General features: G+C 44.0%; 2 protein-coding genes, 1 long non-coding RNA gene and 3 other non-coding genes across 6 annotated transcripts; 1 reads left to right on the top strand and 5 right to left on the bottom strand.

The window, feature by feature from the left end:
• Positions 1-390: 390 nt before the first annotated feature.
• On the bottom strand, positions 391-5444 carry hspa8 (heat shock protein 8). Its single transcript, XM_069182812.1, has 9 exons — positions 5346-5444; positions 4075-4284; positions 3675-3880; positions 3322-3474; positions 2461-3016; positions 1964-2166; positions 1500-1698; positions 1179-1411; positions 391-968 (listed from the first exon to the last, which is right to left on the bottom strand). Exons 2-9 carry the CDS (start codon positions 4277-4279, stop codon positions 774-776), a joined length of 1950 nt encoding a protein of 649 aa, XP_069038913.1. The 5' UTR covers positions 4280-4284; positions 5346-5444; the 3' UTR covers positions 391-773.
• On the bottom strand, positions 1822-1918 carry LOC138224930 (small nucleolar RNA SNORD14). The gene has a single exon (XR_011183428.1). It is a non-coding gene; the product is annotated as a small nucleolar RNA SNORD14 (small nucleolar RNA).
• Positions 2244-2340, bottom strand: LOC138224929 (small nucleolar RNA SNORD14). Its single transcript, XR_011183427.1, has one exon. It is a non-coding gene; the product is annotated as a small nucleolar RNA SNORD14 (small nucleolar RNA).
• On the bottom strand, positions 3090-3186 carry LOC138224928 (small nucleolar RNA SNORD14). Its single transcript, XR_011183426.1, has one exon. It is a non-coding gene; the product is annotated as a small nucleolar RNA SNORD14 (small nucleolar RNA).
• A 93-nt stretch (positions 5445-5537) lies between the features above and the next one.
• Positions 5538-19636, top strand: LOC107075693 (uncharacterized). Its single transcript, XR_011183189.1, has 8 exons — positions 5538-5817; positions 8847-8957; positions 12333-14701; positions 14847-14983; positions 15916-16044; positions 16343-18325; positions 18784-18998; positions 19549-19636. It is a non-coding gene; the product is annotated as an uncharacterized lncRNA (long non-coding RNA).
• Positions 7157-19625, bottom strand: LOC107075691 (cytotoxic and regulatory T cell molecule). Its single transcript, XM_015337725.2, has 12 exons — positions 19540-19625; positions 16767-16907; positions 15480-15632; positions 14944-15063; positions 14201-14368; positions 12838-12945; positions 12327-12434; positions 10797-10898; positions 9806-9883; positions 8355-8495; positions 8003-8089; positions 7157-7656 (listed from the first exon to the last, which is right to left on the bottom strand). Exons 1-12 carry the CDS (start codon positions 19592-19594, stop codon positions 7496-7498), a joined length of 1422 nt encoding a protein of 473 aa, XP_015193211.2. The 5' UTR covers positions 19595-19625; the 3' UTR covers positions 7157-7495.
• Positions 19637-20833: the final 1197 nt, after the last annotated feature.

Here is a 20833-nt window from a genome sequence, read left to right as displayed (position 1 = left end):
AATGTGAGTTTTGCAGTACTTTGGTTAACATATTCCCAGAGTGAAATGTGAATGTGAGCCTCATTTACCCTTCAAGGCAAATCCCAGAACACTCCAGCCTTTGCTAGAGCAGTAATTTGGTTTCCAAGCTAGCTTCCAGAAATCCATTCTGGATTACCTTCACTCACCAGGTTACCTATTCTTAGGTACCACCACAGCCAAATGCAATGGCAAAATCCAAGATGCCAATTTAAAAGGACCTTTTGAAAACTGGGAGAAAACACCCCACCTCCCCCCAAAAAAAAGCTTACAACTTGGGTACTCATCCCAAACCTGACCCAGACCTACTGGGTGTCCTTTTACCAAAAGCTACCTTAAACAGTCAATATGAAGCAAACATGAGAAAAAGACTTCAATATATACTCTTTATTTCTGAAACAGGCAATTTACTTTCAAGGCATTGAAACAGTGGGGGTGCAAATGCAACAGCCATTACCCATCAACATAAAAAATGGACTGCTCAGGTACAGTACTTAAGGTAAACTTAGTGTCGAACAAACACATTGTATACAGTAATTTCAGTACCGATACAAAAATGCCCATGTCTTATTTGTCCTTTTGTGAATACTGTGGCACATGACATCTTTAAAAAACAATTAAGTGCTCTACCACCAGAAAACATCTGGACCGCCAAGCTCCCACATGTACGTTTAAAGACACCTGTACCACAGACAGCTCAAGTATCCTGCTCTTGTCAAAATAAAGAGGTAGTGGAAAACGGACAGTGGAGTGGCTTAATCCACTTCCTCAATGGTGGGTCCCGACGATCCTCCTCCGGAAGCTGCCCCCGCTCCTGGGAAACCGCCAGGCATTCCCTCGGGCATCCCCCCTGGCATGCCTCCAGCGCTCTGGTACAGCTTGGTGATGATGGGGTTGCACACCTTCTCCAGCTCCTTCTGCTGGTGCTCATACTCCTCCTTCTCGGCCGTCTGAACACGAAAGGAAAATTGACATATCAGAAACCAGACGCCATTCTGAGCTACTATGACCTCCACACTGTTCTTACCAAGACCTGCAAGAGTAATAAAGTGCTAACCAATTCAGTAAACATGGGGGCAATAACTGCTCCCATTTATTTTTGAGCATCTACATGCACTACACAGTGAGCAAAGGTTCAACTGAGGAGGCAGAACAATTACCTGGTTCTTGTCCAGCCAGCTGATGACTTCATTGCACTTCTCCAGGATCTTCTGCTTGTCCTCATCACTGATCTTGCCCTTCAGCTTCTCATCCTCAACGGTGGACTTCATGTTGAAGGCATAGGACTCCAGGGCGTTCTTGGATGAGACCTTGTCGCGCTGCACATCATCCTCAGCCTTGTACTTCTCGGCTTCCTGCACCATGCGCTCAATATCCTCCTTGCTCAGACGACCTGCATCCAGAAAAACAGCCCATGAAGCCAGACTGCTTTCATCACAGACAGCCTCACACTGAGCTGCAGGCTACTGAACCAAGCGTACCTTTGTCGTTGGTGATGGTGATCTTGTTCTCCTTGCCAGTGCTCTTGTCGACCGCAGAGACGTTCATGATGCCGTTGGCATCAATGTCAAAAGTGACCTCAATCTGAGGAACACCACGGGGAGCTGGAGGGATGCCGGTCAGTTCGAACTTGCCCAGCAAGTTGTTGTCCTTGGTCATCGCTCTCTCACCTTCATATACCTGTCAAGACATCCAGTAGCAATGTTACTACATTCAGTCAAAAACAATCTAAGCAAGGTAGACTCCAGGAAATATATAGGGAGGGGGAGCTCATAGGCGGCTCCAAGTAATTGTAAAGAGGGTTCGCTCAGACATCCAAGGAAGGTACTTGGGCCATCTTTGGTCTCTCAACCTCTGGTGGAAACTACGAATGGCTTAGGAATAGACTTCATCACAGCGAACAATAGAACAATGACAGGGCTCCCATAAGCTGCAGTATCCTTACCTGGATGAGCACACCTGGTTGGTTGTCAGAATAGGTGGTGAAGGTCTGCGTCTGCTTGGTGGGGATGGTAGTGTTGCGCTTGATCAGGACAGTCATGACCCCACCAGCAGTCTCGATACCCAGGGACAGAGGGGTGACGTCCAGCAGCAGCAGGTCTTGCACGTTCTCAGACTTGTCCCCAGACAGGATGGCAGCCTGGACAGCTGTACAGGAGGACACAAAGTAGGTCGTTATTAACCGGGCAAGCTTTCACCAGAGAGGCCGACGCATTACTCTGCGCTCGCTCAGACATCCAAGGAAGGTACTTGGGCCATCTTTGGTCTCTCAACCTCTGGTGGAAACTACGAATGGCTTAGGAATAGACTTCATCACAGCGAGATCCATTTGCAATTGATGACAACCGAAAACCCAAACCAACAGTGCTTCATGTAAAGTTTAAAACAACCCTACCAAGGAGCTACAATTACAAACACTAGTCGGGTTTCTATTTTTATTACCTGCGCCATAAGCAACAGCCTCGTCAGGGTTGATGCTCTTGTTGAGCTCCTTGCCGTTGAAGAAGTCCTGCAGCAGCTTCTGGATCTTAGGAATGCGGGTGGAGCCGCCCACCAGCACGATGTCGTGGATCTGGGCCTTGTCCAGCTTGGCGTCGCGGAGGGACTTCTCCACCGGGTCCAGGGTGCCGCGGAACAGGTCGGCGTTCAGCTCCTCAAAACGGGCCCGGGTGATGGAGGTGTAGAAGTCGATGCCCTCGTAGAGGGAGTCGATCTCGATACTGGCCTGAGTGCTGGAAGACAGGGTGCGCTTGGCTCTTTCGCAAGCGGTGCGGAGACGCCGGACAGCTCTCTTGTTGTCGCTGATGTCCTTCTTGTACTTGCGCTTGAACTCGGCGATGAAATGGTTGACCATGCGGTTGTCGAAGTCTTCTCCACCCAGATGGGTGTCTCCGGCAGTAGACTTCACTTCAAAGATCCCGTCCTCAATGGTCAGGATGGAGACGTCGAAGGTGCCTCCACCAAGATCAAAGATGAGGACATTTCTCTCTGCTCCAACCTAAGAAAAACCAGAAGACTTTATACTTGCAGTTCAAGGGCAGCATTTCAAGACGGGATTTTCAGATCAGTGTTCGCTCAGACATCCAAGGAAGGTACTTGGGCCATCTTTGGTCTCTCAACCTCTGGTGGAAACTACGAATGGCTTAGGAATAGACTTCATCACAGCGAACACACTCAATGTGGGCATAAGTTAAATATTTGAGAATTCTTAAAACACAGGTCAAAATTACCTACTTTACATAGCATTATTATAATTAAAAGCACCACTGTGTTGAAATGCACACAGCAGGGTTATGCAAATACCTTCTTGTCCAAGCCATAGGCAATAGCAGCAGCAGTTGGCTCATTAATGATCCGGAGCACATTAAGCCCAGAAATGGTGCCAGCATCTTTTGTAGCCTGGCGCTGAGAGTCGTTGAAGTACGCTGGCACAGTGACAACAGCATTGGTGACAGTCTGCATACAAAATAAAGTTTGGTGAGATTATGCAAGAACAGCCATTAAACAGTTTTAGAGTAACTAAACAGACATGATAACTAAAATTTAATTTAGAAAACCTGTTATACAACTATTCTCCTGAGCAATATTTATAGGACAATTTAAAGAACTCCAAATATGTACCACCCCATTCCCTTGTGAAGTCACACTAAACTTACCTTCCCAAGATAAGCTTCTGCAATTTCCTTCATTTTGGTCAGCACCATGGAAGAGACTTCCTCGGGGTAGAAGGATTTGGTCTCGCCCTTGTACTCCACTTGGACCTTGGGACGGGTGGAGTCGTTGATCACGGTGAACGGCCAGTGCTTCATGTCCGACTGTACAACCGCATCATCAAACCTGCGACCAATCAGTCTCTTGGCATCTGAAACAAACACAAGCACTTTAAGCATAAGCAGCAGACCTGGCGTAGAACACTTAAACTTTCTATTAACTATAGAAACCACACAAGGCAGGCCAGTGACTTGCACCATTAGTTTACTACCACTTGACTCCAATAAAGCAAAAAGGGCAAAATAACTGGTCTTCAACATACAACAGGAAATGTGCTTTGCTTACCAAATACAGTGTTCGTGGGGTTCATTGCAACCTGGTTCTTTGCTGCATCACCGATCAGCCTCTCGGAGTCGGTGAAGGCAACATAACTGGGTGTGGTCCTGTTGCCCTGGTCATTGGCAATGATCTCCACTTTGCCATGTTGGAAGACACCTACACAGGAGTAGGTTGTGCCCAGATCGATTCCAACTGCTGGTCCCTTAGACATGATGCCTAAAATAAAAGATATGCAACACTCAGGAGAGGACAAGCATCTCTGTTGACTTGCGCCTTTACAAAGCCGCGATCTTGCTTCACGGAGGACACGGTGAGCAGACCGCCTCTGCCCTGCTCAACAGCTTCCAACCCGAACACGTGGGAGGAACATGGCGTCTCCACATGCGCTGGGGAAAAACCAGGGGGATCCTCCCCTACTGCAAGGGCCGCCCAGTCAAGCCTCCGGGGCCTCGGCGCCCGCACGCAGAGGGGAGACCCCGCCCCACCCGGGACTCTGGCCGGGCAGCGGGTTGCGTCACGGCTCGATGCGTCACGTCACCTTCTGGAAGCTTCTCCGCCTGGGAGCACGTGCCCTGCCTGAGGGTGCGCTTCCGCCTCCCGCTCCCCGGCGAGAGCGGCCTCATCGCCCGCTTCGCTACACCCCCCGACCGCGGCCACCCCGGCACGGCCCTCGATAGGCGCTCCGACCGCGGCTTCCCACGCAGCTAACCCTCGTTTTGTTTTATTACAGACTAAGACATTTTGCCGTTCCCCCCTATCTCCCTATTCTTAAAGCCGGCATTTGTCTTGACGGCACAGGAGAGGTTTCCAAGAGCCGCCTCCTGCTTCACTCTTCCCAGGATGGATCATCATCATCATCATCAATTCCCGGCGCTGGGAGCAACACCAGGCTCGTCCAACACGAGCGAGCAAGCGCCTCTACTCCGTCTTCCTCTTTACTGACGAGCCAGCGTCCTTCGTTTTAAACTGGACGGCTTATTCACTCGTTTATTTCGGAAAGGCTCTTTTACGGGACCTTCAGCGAATCCGCAGAAGTGACAAGCGATAAAACAGCGCGAAATGTCTGTCTTTTTAAGTCTTTGGCTACTCGGCGATCGCTCGTACGAGTCGGAAACTGAAAGACATGGTTCTCTCCCCACGCCGCTCAAAAAGCTCCCGTTTCTAAACGCATAACCCCGGCAGTTTCACAAGGCTGGGAAAAAATCGCACACTCTAGAAATGCCTTATTCTATATTTTCGAAAAGCCGTTTTCGGTTAGGCCGCCCGTGTGCTCTTACCGGTCGCAGGTGCTGATGATCCGTTGAATTGAGTAAGCGGCCGCCGACTAGCCCCTCCGAGCCTTATAACCAGCGGGAAGGGAGCCTGTGGAACCTTCTAGAAGGGCACGCCAACCGCCCAGCCAATCGCACGACGCGGTTAGCGGTGACTGATAGGCGGCGTCCACCAGTCACCGCTCGGCGCGGCGGTGGCCCCGCCTCCCCCGCCCTCCTCCTTCCGGGGAGGAAGGGCGAGCAGATGGCCGCCAGGGCAACAGCAGAGGGAGTCGACAGGCCGGTTTGCGAGAAATTAATGCGGGGGGGTTAGCAGCCAATCCCTGGCGTGCCGGGAGGTTGTGTAACCAAGTTTGGGCGGTTCTAATAATATTGTTCAATGATGCAGAGGGAGTAAGAGGGGCGGGAGAAGAGGATGTCTTTGACACTATTTTTTACTTTACGACACCGGCAATGTGTCCCAACAATGTGCTGCAAGGTATGGCTAGCCAAAATTATTTCTTCATCTAGCTTCTTTTTTTTTCTTCCACACCCCCCCCCCCCCCAGACTCAGGCAGCGTGCGAGTGTCCTGCCAGTACATGAGCCAACAGTGTATAATCAACAGGTATTTGTGTCGTTGCGCTCAGTCATGCCGCGGCGTGTCCGGGCTGGAGACTCAGAGATGTCTCGTTTCCGGTTTCCTGGCCGTAAGCGCTGCACAGAACACAGGGGAGCCCCCTCTGCGCAAGTGTCGTTTCCAGTGTCCCTCAACTGCATGAAGCTAATGTAGCCGATACAACAGATCCTGAAGTTGTCCAGACGCGTTAAAGAATAAGAATAGTTGTTGTACCGCAGCTCGGTTGTTTTTCTCTTGGTCGTTTTTCTTGAATTTGAATTAAATCGCCCCCCCCCCCAATTAACTGTGGTAATTTCTCCCCTGTCTAAACTCTTAGTAACAAATTCACTTATCCGTCTTAACCCTTCCCGGTTTCATTTAACCACGAAAGCCTCACTTTCGCTTCGTGAAGTCCAGTACATTCGAGATGCAGTTAAACTTTGGATAACTGGTTTTTCCCCCCAAGGCAGAAAAAACCCAATGAGAAATGCACTGCCGTCTCGGAACAATACTAACCGTCTGCGTTTCCTTTACAAGAAGCATAACACGGGGCTGGTAATGGTTTTAACGAAAGGGGCGCCTTTAAAGGGAAACGTGAAGCCTTACAAATCCAGAAATACACTTCGGGAGAGCATCGTGAATCGTAAAAATTCATAGGGAGGAGGCGATGTACAGGGGCTTTTTGGCAAAGCGCTGCAGTTTCTCAAAACCGCATTCCTGTGCTGCTGCAGGCGCCAGATTGTCATCCATAGGCACTCTTAAGAAACCATTTTCAACTGCATGTTATGCACATGTAGGATGTTCAAAGCAAACAGCCCTTTCTAGGCCCGTCCAGCAGTTATGTACAGTCATGTTTCTGGTCAGCATTAGCTAGAGTCCTTGAAGCCTAATCTCTCCCTGGTACTTGCATCAGGAATCCCACCACAGCTGGGTGGTGAACTTTGAACTCCTGACCTTTCATGATCAGGAAAATAGGTTTCAAATGATTTCGGCTTTGCTGCTGCTGCTAAGAGATTGTGGTTGATAAATTTAGGATTATTCAAGAAGAGTCACAGCACAGAAATAGAGAGCAATACCCATTAAACAATCATTAACAGGGCACCTTCCCCCCCAAGGAGACTTAAACCACTGATTGTCGTTCTAGGCGCTTATGTTACTTTCAATAATATCAAAATAAGGCTTCCAGGAAATGATAATTTAAGGACAATTGCCAAACCAGATAAAATATGAATTTATTCTTTACATAAAGAACAATAAATATCACATATAAAACACCATTTACAAATTGACAAAACCATTTACAAAATGGTCCACACAGACTTGGTCCTATTATCAAGAAGACCAATACAATGTTAAGGGAGGATTAGTGAACAGCGGGCCAGGACAACTGATCCCCGATCCCTTAAACTAATTTGCAATAGCAGCCGTTTCGTTAAGGCGGGGCTCCAGGCACTGAACCGTTCCCTCAGTTCCAGGAAGCCACTCCTGCCTCTTCACAGTATCTGGCCCAGTGCAAAGTGCTCGGTGCAGTCAGCGTACAGGAGGACACGTCCCGCAGTCCTACACTGCGGTCTCCCTTACGGTGTCCAAGCCGGCAGCAGGCGCCGGTTCCTCTGGCTGTTTTGAGGTTTCCAGAATCTGGGGTGCTGCCTGTTCTGTGTCTTTCTCCTTTTCCGTGTGCACCTCAACAGTGTACTTCATGAAGGTGGTATTGTAAGGAACTGTAAAAAAAAAAGGCATAGATTTAATTTCCTTGTTTGCATACTAACGTAAACCCATAAGATAAATGGGTATAGTGTATATACCCATAATATTTAAGATTTTAATTTCAGAAGGATGAGTTTTATTCCTTTTTTGGGGGGAGGGGAAAGGAATTTGAGGGTTCCCTGAAGATGAGACTGCAAATTAAACTATGGTACTTGCATGAAAGGAAATTCCCCAATACAAGAAATTGCAGATGGCCAATTAAAACAAAATTCAGGTTCTTAATAGGTTTTAAAAAGCATTGAGTTTTTGCCTTCAATCATTCTCCCCAAATCAGAGCATTGACCCATCATGAGGCATTACCTTGACCATTTTTCCTTTCTTGGCCTTTGTCGTCGTTGCTCGATTTCGATTTGTTGCTCTCCAGGGACTGATCCCAGTCTTCATTTTCTGTTTATGAAAGGGAACAGCAACAGAGGTGAACAATAGCGTCACCCATGAATGAGCACAGTCAGCTGGCTTCCTCCCCCCCCCCCAACAGATTGACTAGTTGGTCAGCTAGCATGTTGATGAGGTCCACCTGAGATGTCAGTGGTGTTGCCCTTAAGTTACTGAAATGCATTACTTTGAAAGATGCATTTCCTGCTAAGGCATTCCACCTCTGTACAAGATCCCCCGTTGGAATGGATGGTGCCACAACGGAGTTGCCCCTCACCTTTCTTCCACTGGGCATGAGCTTTCTTCAGCTTCGTCACGAAGAAGAGGACGACGACCAGCAGGCAGGCGATCAGGACGGTGACCAGGACGATGAGCATGGTGCCGTTCTTGCTCCGTCTCGCACCGTCATGGCCTTCCGCTGGAAGGAAGCGCAGAGTCGGGGAGTTATTCACGGCTGAGCGGTCTTCCTCCGCGACAAGAGGCGCTGGACGCGTTCAGTTACATCCCCTCAGATCCCCACCTGAGCACTCCTGGAGGACAGAGCGCCTCGTACTACTGAGGTTAATAGTTAATGGCTCAAGTTGAAGTCTTCATTTTTAAGGCATTTCCCTGTTTGGAAGTGTATTATGCCACCAGGGCACGTTATTAAAATTAACATTTCAAAGGAGTTGACTTTTTCCATAATGAAAGTCTGAGGTCATACTAGTTGTGCACTGCATCTGTGGTTTGATCATATTTCCCCCCCCCCCCCCCTCTTGAATCCCTGCAGTTCTATCATGCCATGGATCGCACTGGTGCTTGAGTAAACAGCGCACTACAGCAACTGTCTCCTTGAAACACCATCCCGCATCACGCGATGGCCTTGGCCCAGTGGAACACAGTAAGTGCATGTCCAAGCACAACCAAATGATGGAACCAGCATAAGAGTAAATTAAGTAGCATGGTCACATCTCAATGGTTAACTTCTATAATGCTTTCAACTAAGTGCTTTTGCTTTGCATCATTACATGTGAATAGACCTTAATACTAAAGTTTCACTTAAAATACAGGAAGTGAAACCACAAAGCAAGAACTGAGGACAGCTTACAAAAAATGGGAGCAGCTGTTAAAGATCTAAAGTCAGTTTAAACAACAAAAAGTGGGAAATATGGTGAAGCTGCTTGTGCCTTACACCCAGTGATGAGCAGGGTAGTGCATCTCTCCTGCCTAAATTTGTTACTGGTTTCCAGCCTAAAAGCTGGTTTCCCCATTTCAGAATAAAACCACATTGCAGTAACTGTGCCAGTCACCTTTCCCTTACAGTTGAGTTTAGGGAAATGTTTTACTCAAAGTTTGCAACTAAATCTAAAATGTCCCACTCTGACTGGCGTATGTTCAACCGAGATGTGCAAAAAAAATCCTAAGCCACCAGAAAGCTAGATCATTTTAAAATCAGATGCAACAATGTTATTAGGATTAACCAAGTTATAATAAATAGTTATGGGAGGTGACATTCTTGATGTGCTGGGAAGAGCATTTCAGACCCATTAATTGACATTAGGAGTACTTAAAGATGAAGGCAACTTTTCACCATGTGCAGGGAGTGTAGGAAGGGAAGAAGGGTAATTAAAATCACAGCCCCATAATCCCCACAGACTTCCTAGATGGACCAGAAGCATTGGTACAATTGCATGCATTGGTAATTAGACAAAAGTCACAAAAAAAGCAAGAAATAATGGCTTTTCCTACCTTCCACACTGGAGTTAGTGGTGGCATTTCCTTCTGCTAGTTCTGTTGCTGCAGGTACCGAGGATGTGTAGGTTTCATCTGAAAAGAGGATTTTAGAGTTTTAATAGAACACTAAAAAGCGCAGATTTAGGCAGTCTGCTGTCTTTGTGAAAAAGGAGTTCAAACGATATAGAATGAGCTTGTAGATCACACGACTGTTACACAAAGCATTCGTTGTAAATCATTTTAACATTCAGCAGCAGTCTAAATACCACCCAAGACTTCCAGTTTAATGCTTCAGCCTTTTCTTGCCCTACAGCCAGAAAAGGTTTTCGCTTCGAGAAAGATCGTGAACGTAAGAAAAAACAGGCTTATGAATATTGTAATGCAACTAGGGGCTGGCGAGAGGTAATGATAATCACTCAGTGTAGCTCCGAGAAATAACCACAGCTTTTGATTTCTCCTAGTGTGGGATAAGCCAAGTCTTTTTCAGGAACGAGCTGCAATTCCTAATCCTCTTTGCCAGAGTCTGTTTCCCACCAGCAACTCCTACAACCAGCAGCGTAAAAAAGTCGTGTGACTAAAACAAAACAAATCCGTAGGACAACCCGGGATCAAAAACGAAAAGATCACTTTTCTTCTCCCCCCCCCCGTCTTTCTCCTAACGCTCTCCACGCTTTCACAGAGATGACTTGCACAGTATTGGCTTCTCGGGGTGCGACTTATATAGCCTGCCGCGGAGCGCAGGTGTTTCGGGTTCTCTTGATGAGAGGTAGACCGTTTTCTTGGCCCTCCATTTTGAAAGTCCGGTCGGCCATCTTGTTAGAGGCCAGCTTTATATCAAATACCCTTAGCATATAATTAGGAAAATACCGTTCCCCTATAACTGCCCCTGTTGATCTTGGAATATCCATTTACTGCTTCTAGGCACAATTTCTAAAGGTGAAAATTATGACTATTGCATTTTAATTTGCAAATTGACTTGTTTGACTAGATGGCTCTGGTAACTTACTTGTGGCTGCAGTATAGGTGTAGTTTCTTGTTATTTCATGAATGTCTGTCTCAGGTGTTTGATGGTTTGATGTGCTGGTAAAATCAGTAGACAATGCTGTTGCTGAAAAAAGAGAAAAAATATTTATTAACTTATTTTTGTTTCTTTAGTGTAATCAAAAATAGCACAGACCTGCATAGCATGTTTTCATTACAACTCAGCAGTAAACAACCTAAATAAACTTGTTGTGACATATTTAACCAGGTACAAATGAGATCTTCAGGTGCAGCAACTTTAAAATAAAACCTAGAAAACCTTCAGAGACATCAGACCTCCAGTTACAGGACTGGACAGCACTGCAATGAAGTATTGAAATATTTAAAACACTGCTCTTTCTGTCTAATAAAAGAGTACTGTACACTCGGGCAAAATCCCGTTACAGACATTGGCCAAAAAGGCAATTTTCTGGAATAAAAATGTTGTCCAGTTTGTGAGTCATTTCATAATATTTACAAATGAACAAATGATTGACTCCTTTAACTCAGAGTGAAATGTATAATTGGTCTTTGAACTAGATGGGATTCTGGGATACACCAGATGAATCAGAATAATACTTTAATATTATTATTAATATCACCAAATCATTATCCTTGGAATTTTAATCTATAGGCAATTGTCTGATCTTGTAATGAATAGTTATTCATGATGTGAATCAGAGGCAGAGTGGATGTGTCCTTCAGCTTTAGTTTGAAGACAAGAAAATTCTTCCTTGTGAAATGGGATATCTTTTTAAAAAACAGTTCATACTTATTAAATACAGTACATGTTTTTTCCCCCTTGCGAACAGAGAGACAAGAATGAATAAGCAATCACTGGAATGTCGGTTGCAGCTAATTTCATGATTGCGAGATGGAGAGATTGTGTTTCAGGAGGCGGTTGTGGATGTACAATACGGAACAAACTGCTAAGCAAACAGTCCTGTTGCGGATGCTGACTCATTCATTTCCTGAGTGCTGAACCTACCTACGTTTGATTCGTCGTCTTGCGTTGGAGATGTACACTTTTGCCACTAGGTGTCAATATGACACATATATTCACGTAGGAGGCAATCAGGGCTTAAGGCTCTGTATTGAGTAGGTCGAAAGCCAGATTTTAATTATAATAGGGTGCGTTTAACTAAAAGATTTAAAGAACAGGTTCAATATTAGATGTTTGTATGCTTTTTTGGTAATCCACATTTGTGTAAATTGTCGAAAAGGTGCACCTCAGAAATGTACACAATACTTTAACAGAAGTAACACTCTTTGTGCTAAGGTACAAGAACAATTCTATAAATGTCTATAGAAAGAGCATGTAAATGAGAGTTGAATATCTATTGTTTCTTTCAGAGGCTGCATTTATTGTTACTTAGCTGTCCACACAATAATATACTGAATTTAAAAAAAGAAACGGGCTTGAGTTCTGGCGCAGATATCGAATCTGTTCTTAAATGCAGCTTGCAACTTCTTTTTAGCTTGCAGAGCTGGTTCATTGTTTAATTTTGGTACTCACTTGCAGTTTCAGGAAGTCGGGTTATCATTTCCTGTGTGAGCACAGACGGCGGCGAGGAGCCCATACTGTACTCTTCAGTTGATGTCGAGCTGAGGCCCTTTTCTTCAGCTGAATAAAACACAAAATATGTAAGACTTGCTTCAGATGCCCTTTATCCCCCGGTGCAAAAAAGCTTGCTTAACCCAATAAATGTAACTTTATTCACCCCGCCATCTAATTCACTCCTCAAAGATGTTTTTTTTTTTCAGATTTTATACATCTTTCTGTCTGTCTGGATGTGAGTAACACCCAAGACATTATATTGTCTGCTTTGTTGATGGATGAGGACTCCTAATTCTAAAATGACAGCAAGAGAATGAGTGTGGTGTGGCCTGGCATATGCGCAGACCAAACAGACCACAGTCAGATCAGATTGCCACGTTCCGATACTTATAACAATGAAACAATAGTACAATCTTGACAGTAATGTTCAACACCCAAATGAAGCAGTATTTGTCTACTTGAAACTTACTTTCTGTGCTGGAAGATAAGACTGTGGCTGTCTCTGACAGCGTCGCTGCAGTTGCTTCTGTGCTAGTGGAATAGCCGACTGTTGATGTTGAAAGTAGTCCTTTGTCATCTAAAAAAATGCATACACATGTGAAAACATATTTACTGTACAGGAATGCAATATTAGTGCGTATTAAAGAATTCAAAACATCAAGAACATAGAGAGGCACAGTAAACTACTCTGGGCCACCTTATCCAAATTTTCACAAGAGTTTGTAGTGTTTTGCTTCTAAAACAAAGCAAAGTACCAGTACATTAAGCGCTTTTTGCTCAGACTACTCATGCAGCTAATAGGAACACTGTCAGACACAGTTGAAAAAATGTTTTATTTGGTTTTCGTGTACAAAAGGCTCATCTACACGTAGAATATACTGTAAGTTTAGATGAAGCTAATGGACGCAGTGGTGTACAGTTGTTAAGGAGGTGTGCTGCCTTGAGGTGAGGAAACCTGGCAGAACGATCCGCAAACAGCAGGCCACTTGCATCAGAGGAGCTGGCCTCAGTTTAAAATGCACAATAAACTAAAGTGAAAGTGCCATCAAAATTCTCCCCTTGCAATTTTGACATTTCACACATGACACTGACTACAACTCATCAGAAGTCTCTTCTATTAGAAATCACGAGGTACAACTTTTTTTTTTTCCCTTGACAGATAAAGTGCCCGTGGCTGTCACCAGACTGTTGTCATTACGAAATTTTAGACTGGCTGGAGGGAAAACACAGTCCAAATAAGGCCCACACAAGGCAGCTACGTCATCCCCATACACTAACCGCAATCCCTAGGCCCTCTTTCCTTCCCTCTGCAACTCACCGCCCACTGGATGGCGAACATAATGAATTTATTGGAACCACTGGTGCTTTCTCAGCTTTGGAACAACTTTGAACAACAGGAACAAGTTTGAATAAACACCTCTAGAAACTACATGCCACAAGATACAGTGTCCTACAAAAAAAAGTCCATTCATTTCTTTGTGTTTTTGGTCTTTGTTCCAGCAGGTGAAGTAGCTGAAGTAGATAAGGAAACGCTGTGGGAGTATCAGAGAACACAGCAACAGAGAACACAGTTCATCCCAGTATCAGGTTTTGCACGGTTACCTTGACTAACCTTTCCAAATCGCCTGACCTGGTGTCCGCTGCCACTCTCTAATTCCATGGCCAACACACACTGTGAAATCAGGAGCTATAAACTCTTGTTTTCTTGTGGGTTTACTTTGCCTGAAATAACGCAGGTTTATAACTAGCGAAGAAAATACATGTAACAGCTTTTGCTGGGCCGTCCCCTAGTACAGAGATAAAAATTCTGAGCAACCAACAGGAATACTTACAGCTCTTCTCCACAGTGAGGGAGGCCTTCAGATATGGCTGTGCATTATTCAGAGCTTCGTGCCGAACGATACATTCCACTGTCACTCTGCTCTTCTGAGATCTGATCACCAAGGTGCCCATTGAAGTGCATTTTGCGGTCTTTTCGTCACAGTGATCCTGGGAGTATGCTAAATCAAAGAGGGAAACACAAACAAGCCGTCGGTTAGTTCAAGCCCACAGATCTACGTACATGTGGTATAATTTTATATCATAATCTACACTAATACAAAAACTGCTGTATGCTATTCTTAAATAAGACATTTCATGCCAGAAATAAGATGCGTCAGTTTGAAATTTCATGATTCCTTTTACAAAACTTTAATTGTTTAATTATTTTTTACCACAGACAAGAACTACAAACACCATGAACAGAAGCTGAACAGAGGGGAAATACAAAACTTTCACTTCGTTTAATTTTGGAGAGAATTGGATTCCAATTCCAGGGGAATTTACAGCATTTGGTATTTCACTGCCTCATTTCTGCATTTTGTGACCTTAGCCATTTTCCATGAGTGTGAGAAGTGTCCAAGAATTGTTATTATTTTTATCACAAGTCACATTGAAACTTCTGAGTTTTCAAGGAAAACAACTTTTCTTATTTTCCAGAAATCATATGGTTCTCGTCCTGGTGAAAATCCCTTAAGCATAACGGGAATGTTAGAACGTCCCAGGTCAGAAAGGAGGAGAATCACACAGTACTTACTGTCCAGTTCTAATCCACCCTCAATCAGCCATGATATTCTGTAAGGAGAATAGCTTGCTTCTGCAGTGCACTTTATTATCTTTCTGCCTTTATCTTCTCTCATTTCCAGTGCTGGGCGACCTTGGGGGGGTTATTGAGAAAGACAAATTAGTGCAAGATCCATCGAAATCCTTTTTTTTTTCAAAGCAAAAATATTTCCAGAAATTAACTATATGATTACCAGGACAGATTTTGAAACTTTTAGCATCAGAGTGGTGTCTGATTTACAAACCAGAAAATATACTGTGGCTTGATTCCTCACAATTGGAGAAGAAAACAGTTCTGATGCCAAGAAGTGAGTCTTAGTGCTCATGTTTTTTTTTAATATAAAAATGATTTCTAAGAATATGTAGATTTAAAAGTGTTTAAAAAAGCAATGTTAAAAAAGAGAGAAAACGTGAGGCAGTGCAAATAATTTAGAAGTAGTTCCGTTTTCTACTCCAACTAGTCATGGGGAGAAGCATTTTAATGAGCAAACAGACAAATCAGTTAATTACCTATAACCGTGACATTGACTGCCTTGGTTGTGACAGGATGAATGTAGTGTAGACACTTGTACAGGCCTCCATCTCCTGTGGTGACATTCGACAGAGTTACGGTAAACTCTGAGGGTGACCAGGTGGCAATTTTGTAGCGTTTATCTCTGAGAGCTACAAAACAAGAGTGAACATATGCACTTACATTACTAATCTGAAAAGAAAAAATCAACAGCAGTCATTTTAAAGTACACACCACTGACATATTGTGAATATTGAATTAATGATGTCCTTTCTACCTTGCAAATATTTGATCCTAGACAGCTTTGCCTATGAGAGATCGGGAATTCTGCTTAAATCTTTCTAGTTTTGTGCCTGTTCTGAGTAACCTAAGGCTTGCCAAGGCAAAATAAAAACGTTTTCATGGCCAGAAATTATATCTAATTATATTCTACAGGCGACTGACACCTTCGGCGTCCATGAATGATCATATCAATCCACTGGAACCTAAGCCTCGACTGAATCGCCCTGCACAAGAAGATAACAAAGGAGAGCAGGCCTTCAGGCCCGTCTGGCTGATTTGATGGTGAGCCACTAATTGATCCCATGATCTCATCCAGCCAGTTCTTGAAAGTAGCCAACACATCAGATTCCACAACATGGCAGGGTAACTTGTTCCAGACGGCCACCACCCTTTGTGTACAGAAGTAAGATTCAATGCATGACAGCCCAGAAGCACACCTCTGTAATTGACAGCGTATGTGTGTGCTTTTTCCCAAAAATATCCAACTGACCATATTTTCTTTAAATAAAATGCACTCTCTGGGGTCTTTGATTTTCATAAAGAGCAGCTGGATTCGTTTTCTTCTTATTTGCATTTGCAGGTACTGGACTCAGCGTCTCAAAGAGGTCATTTCTGGGCTTTCTTTTCGCCATTGCCTTAACTGAAGGGGTGTGTGGACAGGAACCCCCTGCACAGGACTGTTCTTGCTTTCAGATACCGCAGAGGGGGCCACGCTGAAAAGGTTCCACAGAGACTGGTCGAAGTGGAAAGTTGACTGATTCAGAATAAGAGTGTCAGGGCTGAGAGTCTAGGGTAGTCAAACCATAGCTGACACAGAGCCCTGTCTGGTTTCCCACCATGCACAGGAAGCGCGTAGGTACGGTAGATAAAAGACCGTCTGCTGCCGCAACAGTGGGCAACATTCGTGTGGGGGCATTTGATGACGTTTTCTGTAAATGAAGGTGTCAACTGGACAATTAGCTATTAACCTTTATAGTGGAGAGACAGAGCTGTTACCCACTCACCTTTCATATTGTTAAAAAACACCACAAAGCCACGTGGGTTCTTCCACTCCAGGTGTGACCTGTCTCCAGAATCAACAGTGCAATTCAACACGAGAGTCTCCCCCTCCATCACTGTCACATTCTCCGCCACCATGGAGCTCCCTGGGAAAAAGGAAGGAGGTTCTGTTCAATCTCTGGGCAGAGGAGAAGATGGCTCAGCCTTTTAAAAACAATGATTTATTAAGATGTGGCTCAGCCCAATCCTGGGCCAGGATTTCATTATCTTCTAACATGATGGGAGACATAGGCATTGAAAAAAAAATAACTCAAAACCAGCCAAATGTTCTTGGAGAACGCTCTAATGAAGATAGATTAAACTTCCTCTTAATCCAAGCTTCAGATTAGTCCAAAGCTTTCTATAAAATCAGATCCTATATACTGCCACTGCAAATCAACTGTCCCAGTGCATCCGCGTGCAGTATAATAAATATCAGCATATTGTACTGTGAACATGGAGTAGACAATCAATGTCAATATATACTGTAAATGGGCTGCTCCTGCCAGAATAAATGTCATGTGTAATGTAAAAAAGGTAACATAAAGAAGCACCATTGGGAAAACATCTCTAGAAGGTGAAGCCTTCTTCGAGAAGCCAGTTGCCAGTGGGTCAGTGGAGGCAGTAGCAGTGTGTGATTTAGGCCAAGTGTCTCCCACTCAGCTGGTTCAGAATCTGGGCCCAGTGTTGGAAAACGAGCGCGGCGGAGAGCTAACCGTCCGCAGCCCTGTGGGCTACAGCTACACACATCACACCCGTGAGTGTGGGGACGGGGGGATGGGGACTTTCAGCTTTGCTGGTTTGGCTCGAGCGGCTGTCTTCACAGCAGGATGCCATGTGGTGGCACTACGAGCTAGAAAAGTCACGTGCAGAAATAATGTGAGAAACAATGCTTCCACCGCCTTGTGCAGCCACTTATTATAAGGGCTTTTCTTTTTTCTTGTAAATGGTGTGGTGGGCTTAAGGGATAAGGGGGCTAATTCGCACCTTTTGCTGGTGGGCTGGGGAAAGTTTGCAGTGGAAAGGTCAAAGGCGTTTCTGCACCCCCTCTCAGTCTCAGACCACACTAACGTCCTGAAATTGCCACTCTTGTCTGACTCACAATGCAGAAAATACTTCTGCGTTCCGCGGTCTTTGTTACTTGCCAAAGTACTAATTTTTAATGTCAGCAACTAGGTGGCAAGAATCAAAGCCGACACCATGTAGCTGGATGAATTTCAGACCATTTATAATGAGTTTTGCTTGTTGGAAAAGCCAAATTCAAGCAGCTGCGGTAGAATACAGTAGAATTTGCTTTCCGCTGTATACTGTATATTTCACATGTTTACTTGAAAGTAAATAGTTTAATCTGACAAATAATTCAAAATGAAAAGCTTACGTAATCCAAACAAGGCATCTGTCTATCTAATCAGTGCAGAGATCCCAGATGTGTTGTTTAATGCCTACCGAGGGCCTAGGGAGATCACGACACCCCTTCCGGACAGTGGTCAAGCCTCAGACTGAGTCAGAAGAGTCAATAGACAAAGTGAGTCACTCGTTACTATTCAAAGCCAGCCTGTAGCCAAATACTGTATCACGTTCTGTAGTACTATCACCTTTCATGGCTTCTCTGTCTCTTCAGCTAGCAAGTGTCTTTACCCACAAAATGTAATAATCAATGGGGAAAAAAATCCTGTACTTTTTTCTCGGATTCTGTAACAGATTGCACATTTTGACAATTGTTTAGTCATACATTATCATTATTATTTTTGTTATGTTTTTATGGATACATTAGGGCCATTACACTGATGGAAGGTTTTTTGAATTAACACAGTACACGTAGATATATGCCAATCTCTACTTTACTATAACTGCTCTGAGTTTGGTTAAGGAAATCGCTGTTATCAATACTGTGAAATCTTCTGTTCAGGATGTGGGTTAATCTTTATCAATCCTATTGTACTGAACCACAAACACAGGAGAGAATGTACTTTTCTGTTTCAGACCACAGTTCGTTTTTGTGTCTGTACTGGCCCAATCGACCCTGAAACACGGGACACAGATGTCCAGTGTGGTGAATTACTGGTTCCATTGCATGATTGTGTACTGGGAACAACAAGTGTGAAAATGTCTCAGCGGACAAAAACCATTACCATTCTGACATACAGTATTTGCCTTGAGAATCCGAAGCTTACAGAATATCACTTGAATATCTAATTGTAAGTATTAACCAGTGCTGCCTTGTACTGTAAAAGAACTCATAGTATTTTCTATATGAGTTAAGTGTGTTAATATTGTTGGAACACAATATTGTGTTAATATTGTTGGAACTTGTTCCAAGTCCGAGGTGTTCACAGGTTCAGAATATCATGTGAATACTGTACAGGTAAACAGTCCCAAGAGTACAAGAATCCACATAGCTTTTGCAAAAGTCCATTGCAAGTTGCCCCAAAACAAAATCTTGGTTTCTGTTTACACAGCTGACCTCCTGGAAAACGTAGAGAAAAGCCGCTCTTATCCAGGATACAGGTGTAATAACCACTCTGGGACATGGACCAAAGACCCCTTGGTTAAGATTCAGACCCTGAATTACTTCACACTGCTTTCTGTTTGACAAGGGGTACTGCAGAACTATTACAATTAAATAAATACCACGAGTGGCATGTGTTTTACTCTATAGAATCAGTATTGCTTATATCATACGTAGCTACAGTATGTCAAGAAATTGCTTTTCAAAAATGAAGAAGTGTTTCTACTTACCCTTTGCAGTCAGAAAAGCGAGACAGAGAGACAGCAGCCTCAGAGCCATGTTCATGCTGTGTGTAACAATCCCACAACATCAAATGCACTTCCTCTGTCTGCAGAGCTGTGAGAAGACTTATAAAATGAGGGGGCTTCCGTGACATCATGAGCTCAACTGAGGTAACGGGTTTTCCGAACGACACTACAGACAAGTCCACGCTCAAGTACGAGGGAGTAATGTTTTTATTTATGTCTTGTGTGCAAGTGAAGTCTCACCTTTATTACACTAGAGTGATCATTTAACCAGATTTCACATTTAACCTGATTTTTCCCTGATTGTTCTTTTTTGTTTTGTTTTTGTAACCAGAAATACTAATAAATATAACTGCTACACAATGGCAGTTTCACTGCAGCTGATTCAGTCACTCCTGTAATGTAAGTGTTGAGAATAATTACTTCACTGGAGCTATGTACTGTACATTTAAAATTAGATTCTTACAGGTATGATATGTCCACTACTTTATGAAACAGAAGACAAACCTCACAGTCAAATAGCCATGAAAACAAAAACGAAAGAAATATATTTATATATATGTTTACATGCCACTAGTTCATACAGGCTTTGTACAATGCAAATCTGGATAATTAAGTTTATGATCTATCATCAGTGAGGAGGACAGTTTTCTCTGCAGACAGGTACAGGACTTATCAAGTATTAAATTACTTCACCGGCCGTTCACAGCAGTTTTTCGAGGTGCCCCTGCTCTCTGATCTAACCTTTCTTCGTCTGTCTGTCCAGAAACAGACCCTATCTTGAGTAGGGGGACAGTGAGTTGTCACCCCTCCTTCGGTCAGGGAAGACCAGTGGAGAGGCAAACCCCAAACACACAGCAGGCCTGCTGGCCACAGCACCTTTCATCACGCTTTCCTTGCCAGCCGTGTTGATTGATTAACGAGGCAGCGCAGCGGCGACGTGGTGGAGTGAGGGAAGGGAAGTGAGTATGTTTTATGTGGTCTGAGGAGAAGAAGAAAAACAGTTCCATGCATGAACCATCACTTTACTAGACTGCTGGTGTGTTAACACACTACGTTTACAGTTAATTGCTTTGGACTGTAAAATAACTCACCAGATTTATCGCTAAGGCATGTCCTAGCTACATAATTTAGAAAAAAAATGTTTTTAGAACGTTACTTGTACCCTAATTCTCAGGAGAGGAGAAATTAAACTGAGGCTGATTTAATATTTAATATTTTAATATTTGTTAAAACAAGAAACAAAATCACACTGGGTTTAGCATAGCCTATTTTCTGT

Source organism: Lepisosteus oculatus, chromosome 23, assembly GCF_040954835.1.
Source record: "Lepisosteus oculatus isolate fLepOcu1 chromosome 23, fLepOcu1.hap2, whole genome shotgun sequence".
NCBI classification, from domain to species: Eukaryota; Metazoa; Chordata; class Actinopteri; order Semionotiformes; family Lepisosteidae; genus Lepisosteus; species Lepisosteus oculatus.
This window is presented reverse-complemented; position numbering and strand designations above follow the sequence as displayed.

Excerpts from the sequence above, each read along its gene's own strand:
- hspa8 (XM_069182812.1), bottom strand. The coding sequence starts at position 4,279 with ATGTCTAAGGGACCAGCAGTTGGAATCGATCTGGGCACAACCTACTCC. Across the intron at positions 3,881-4,074 it reads CCCCACGAACACTGTATTTG|ATGCCAAGAGACTGATTGGT; the intron begins GTAAGCAAAGCA and ends TGTTTGTTTCAG. Across the intron at positions 1,699-1,963 it reads AACCAGGTGTGCTCATCCAG|GTATATGAAGGTGAGAGAGC; the intron begins GTAAGGATACTG and ends ATGTCTTGACAG.
- LOC107075691 (XM_015337725.2), bottom strand. The coding sequence starts at position 19,594 with ATGAACATGGCTCTGAGGCTGCTGTCTCTCTGTCTCGCTTTTCTGACT. Across the intron at positions 12,946-14,200 it reads CCTCACTGTGGAGAAGAGCT|ATGACAAAGGACTACTTTCA; the intron begins GTAAGTATTCCT and ends GCATTTTTTTAG. Across the intron at positions 10,899-12,326 it reads CCGACTTCCTGAAACTGCAA|CAACAGCATTGTCTACTGAT; the intron begins GTGAGTACCAAA and ends CTCTTTTTTCAG.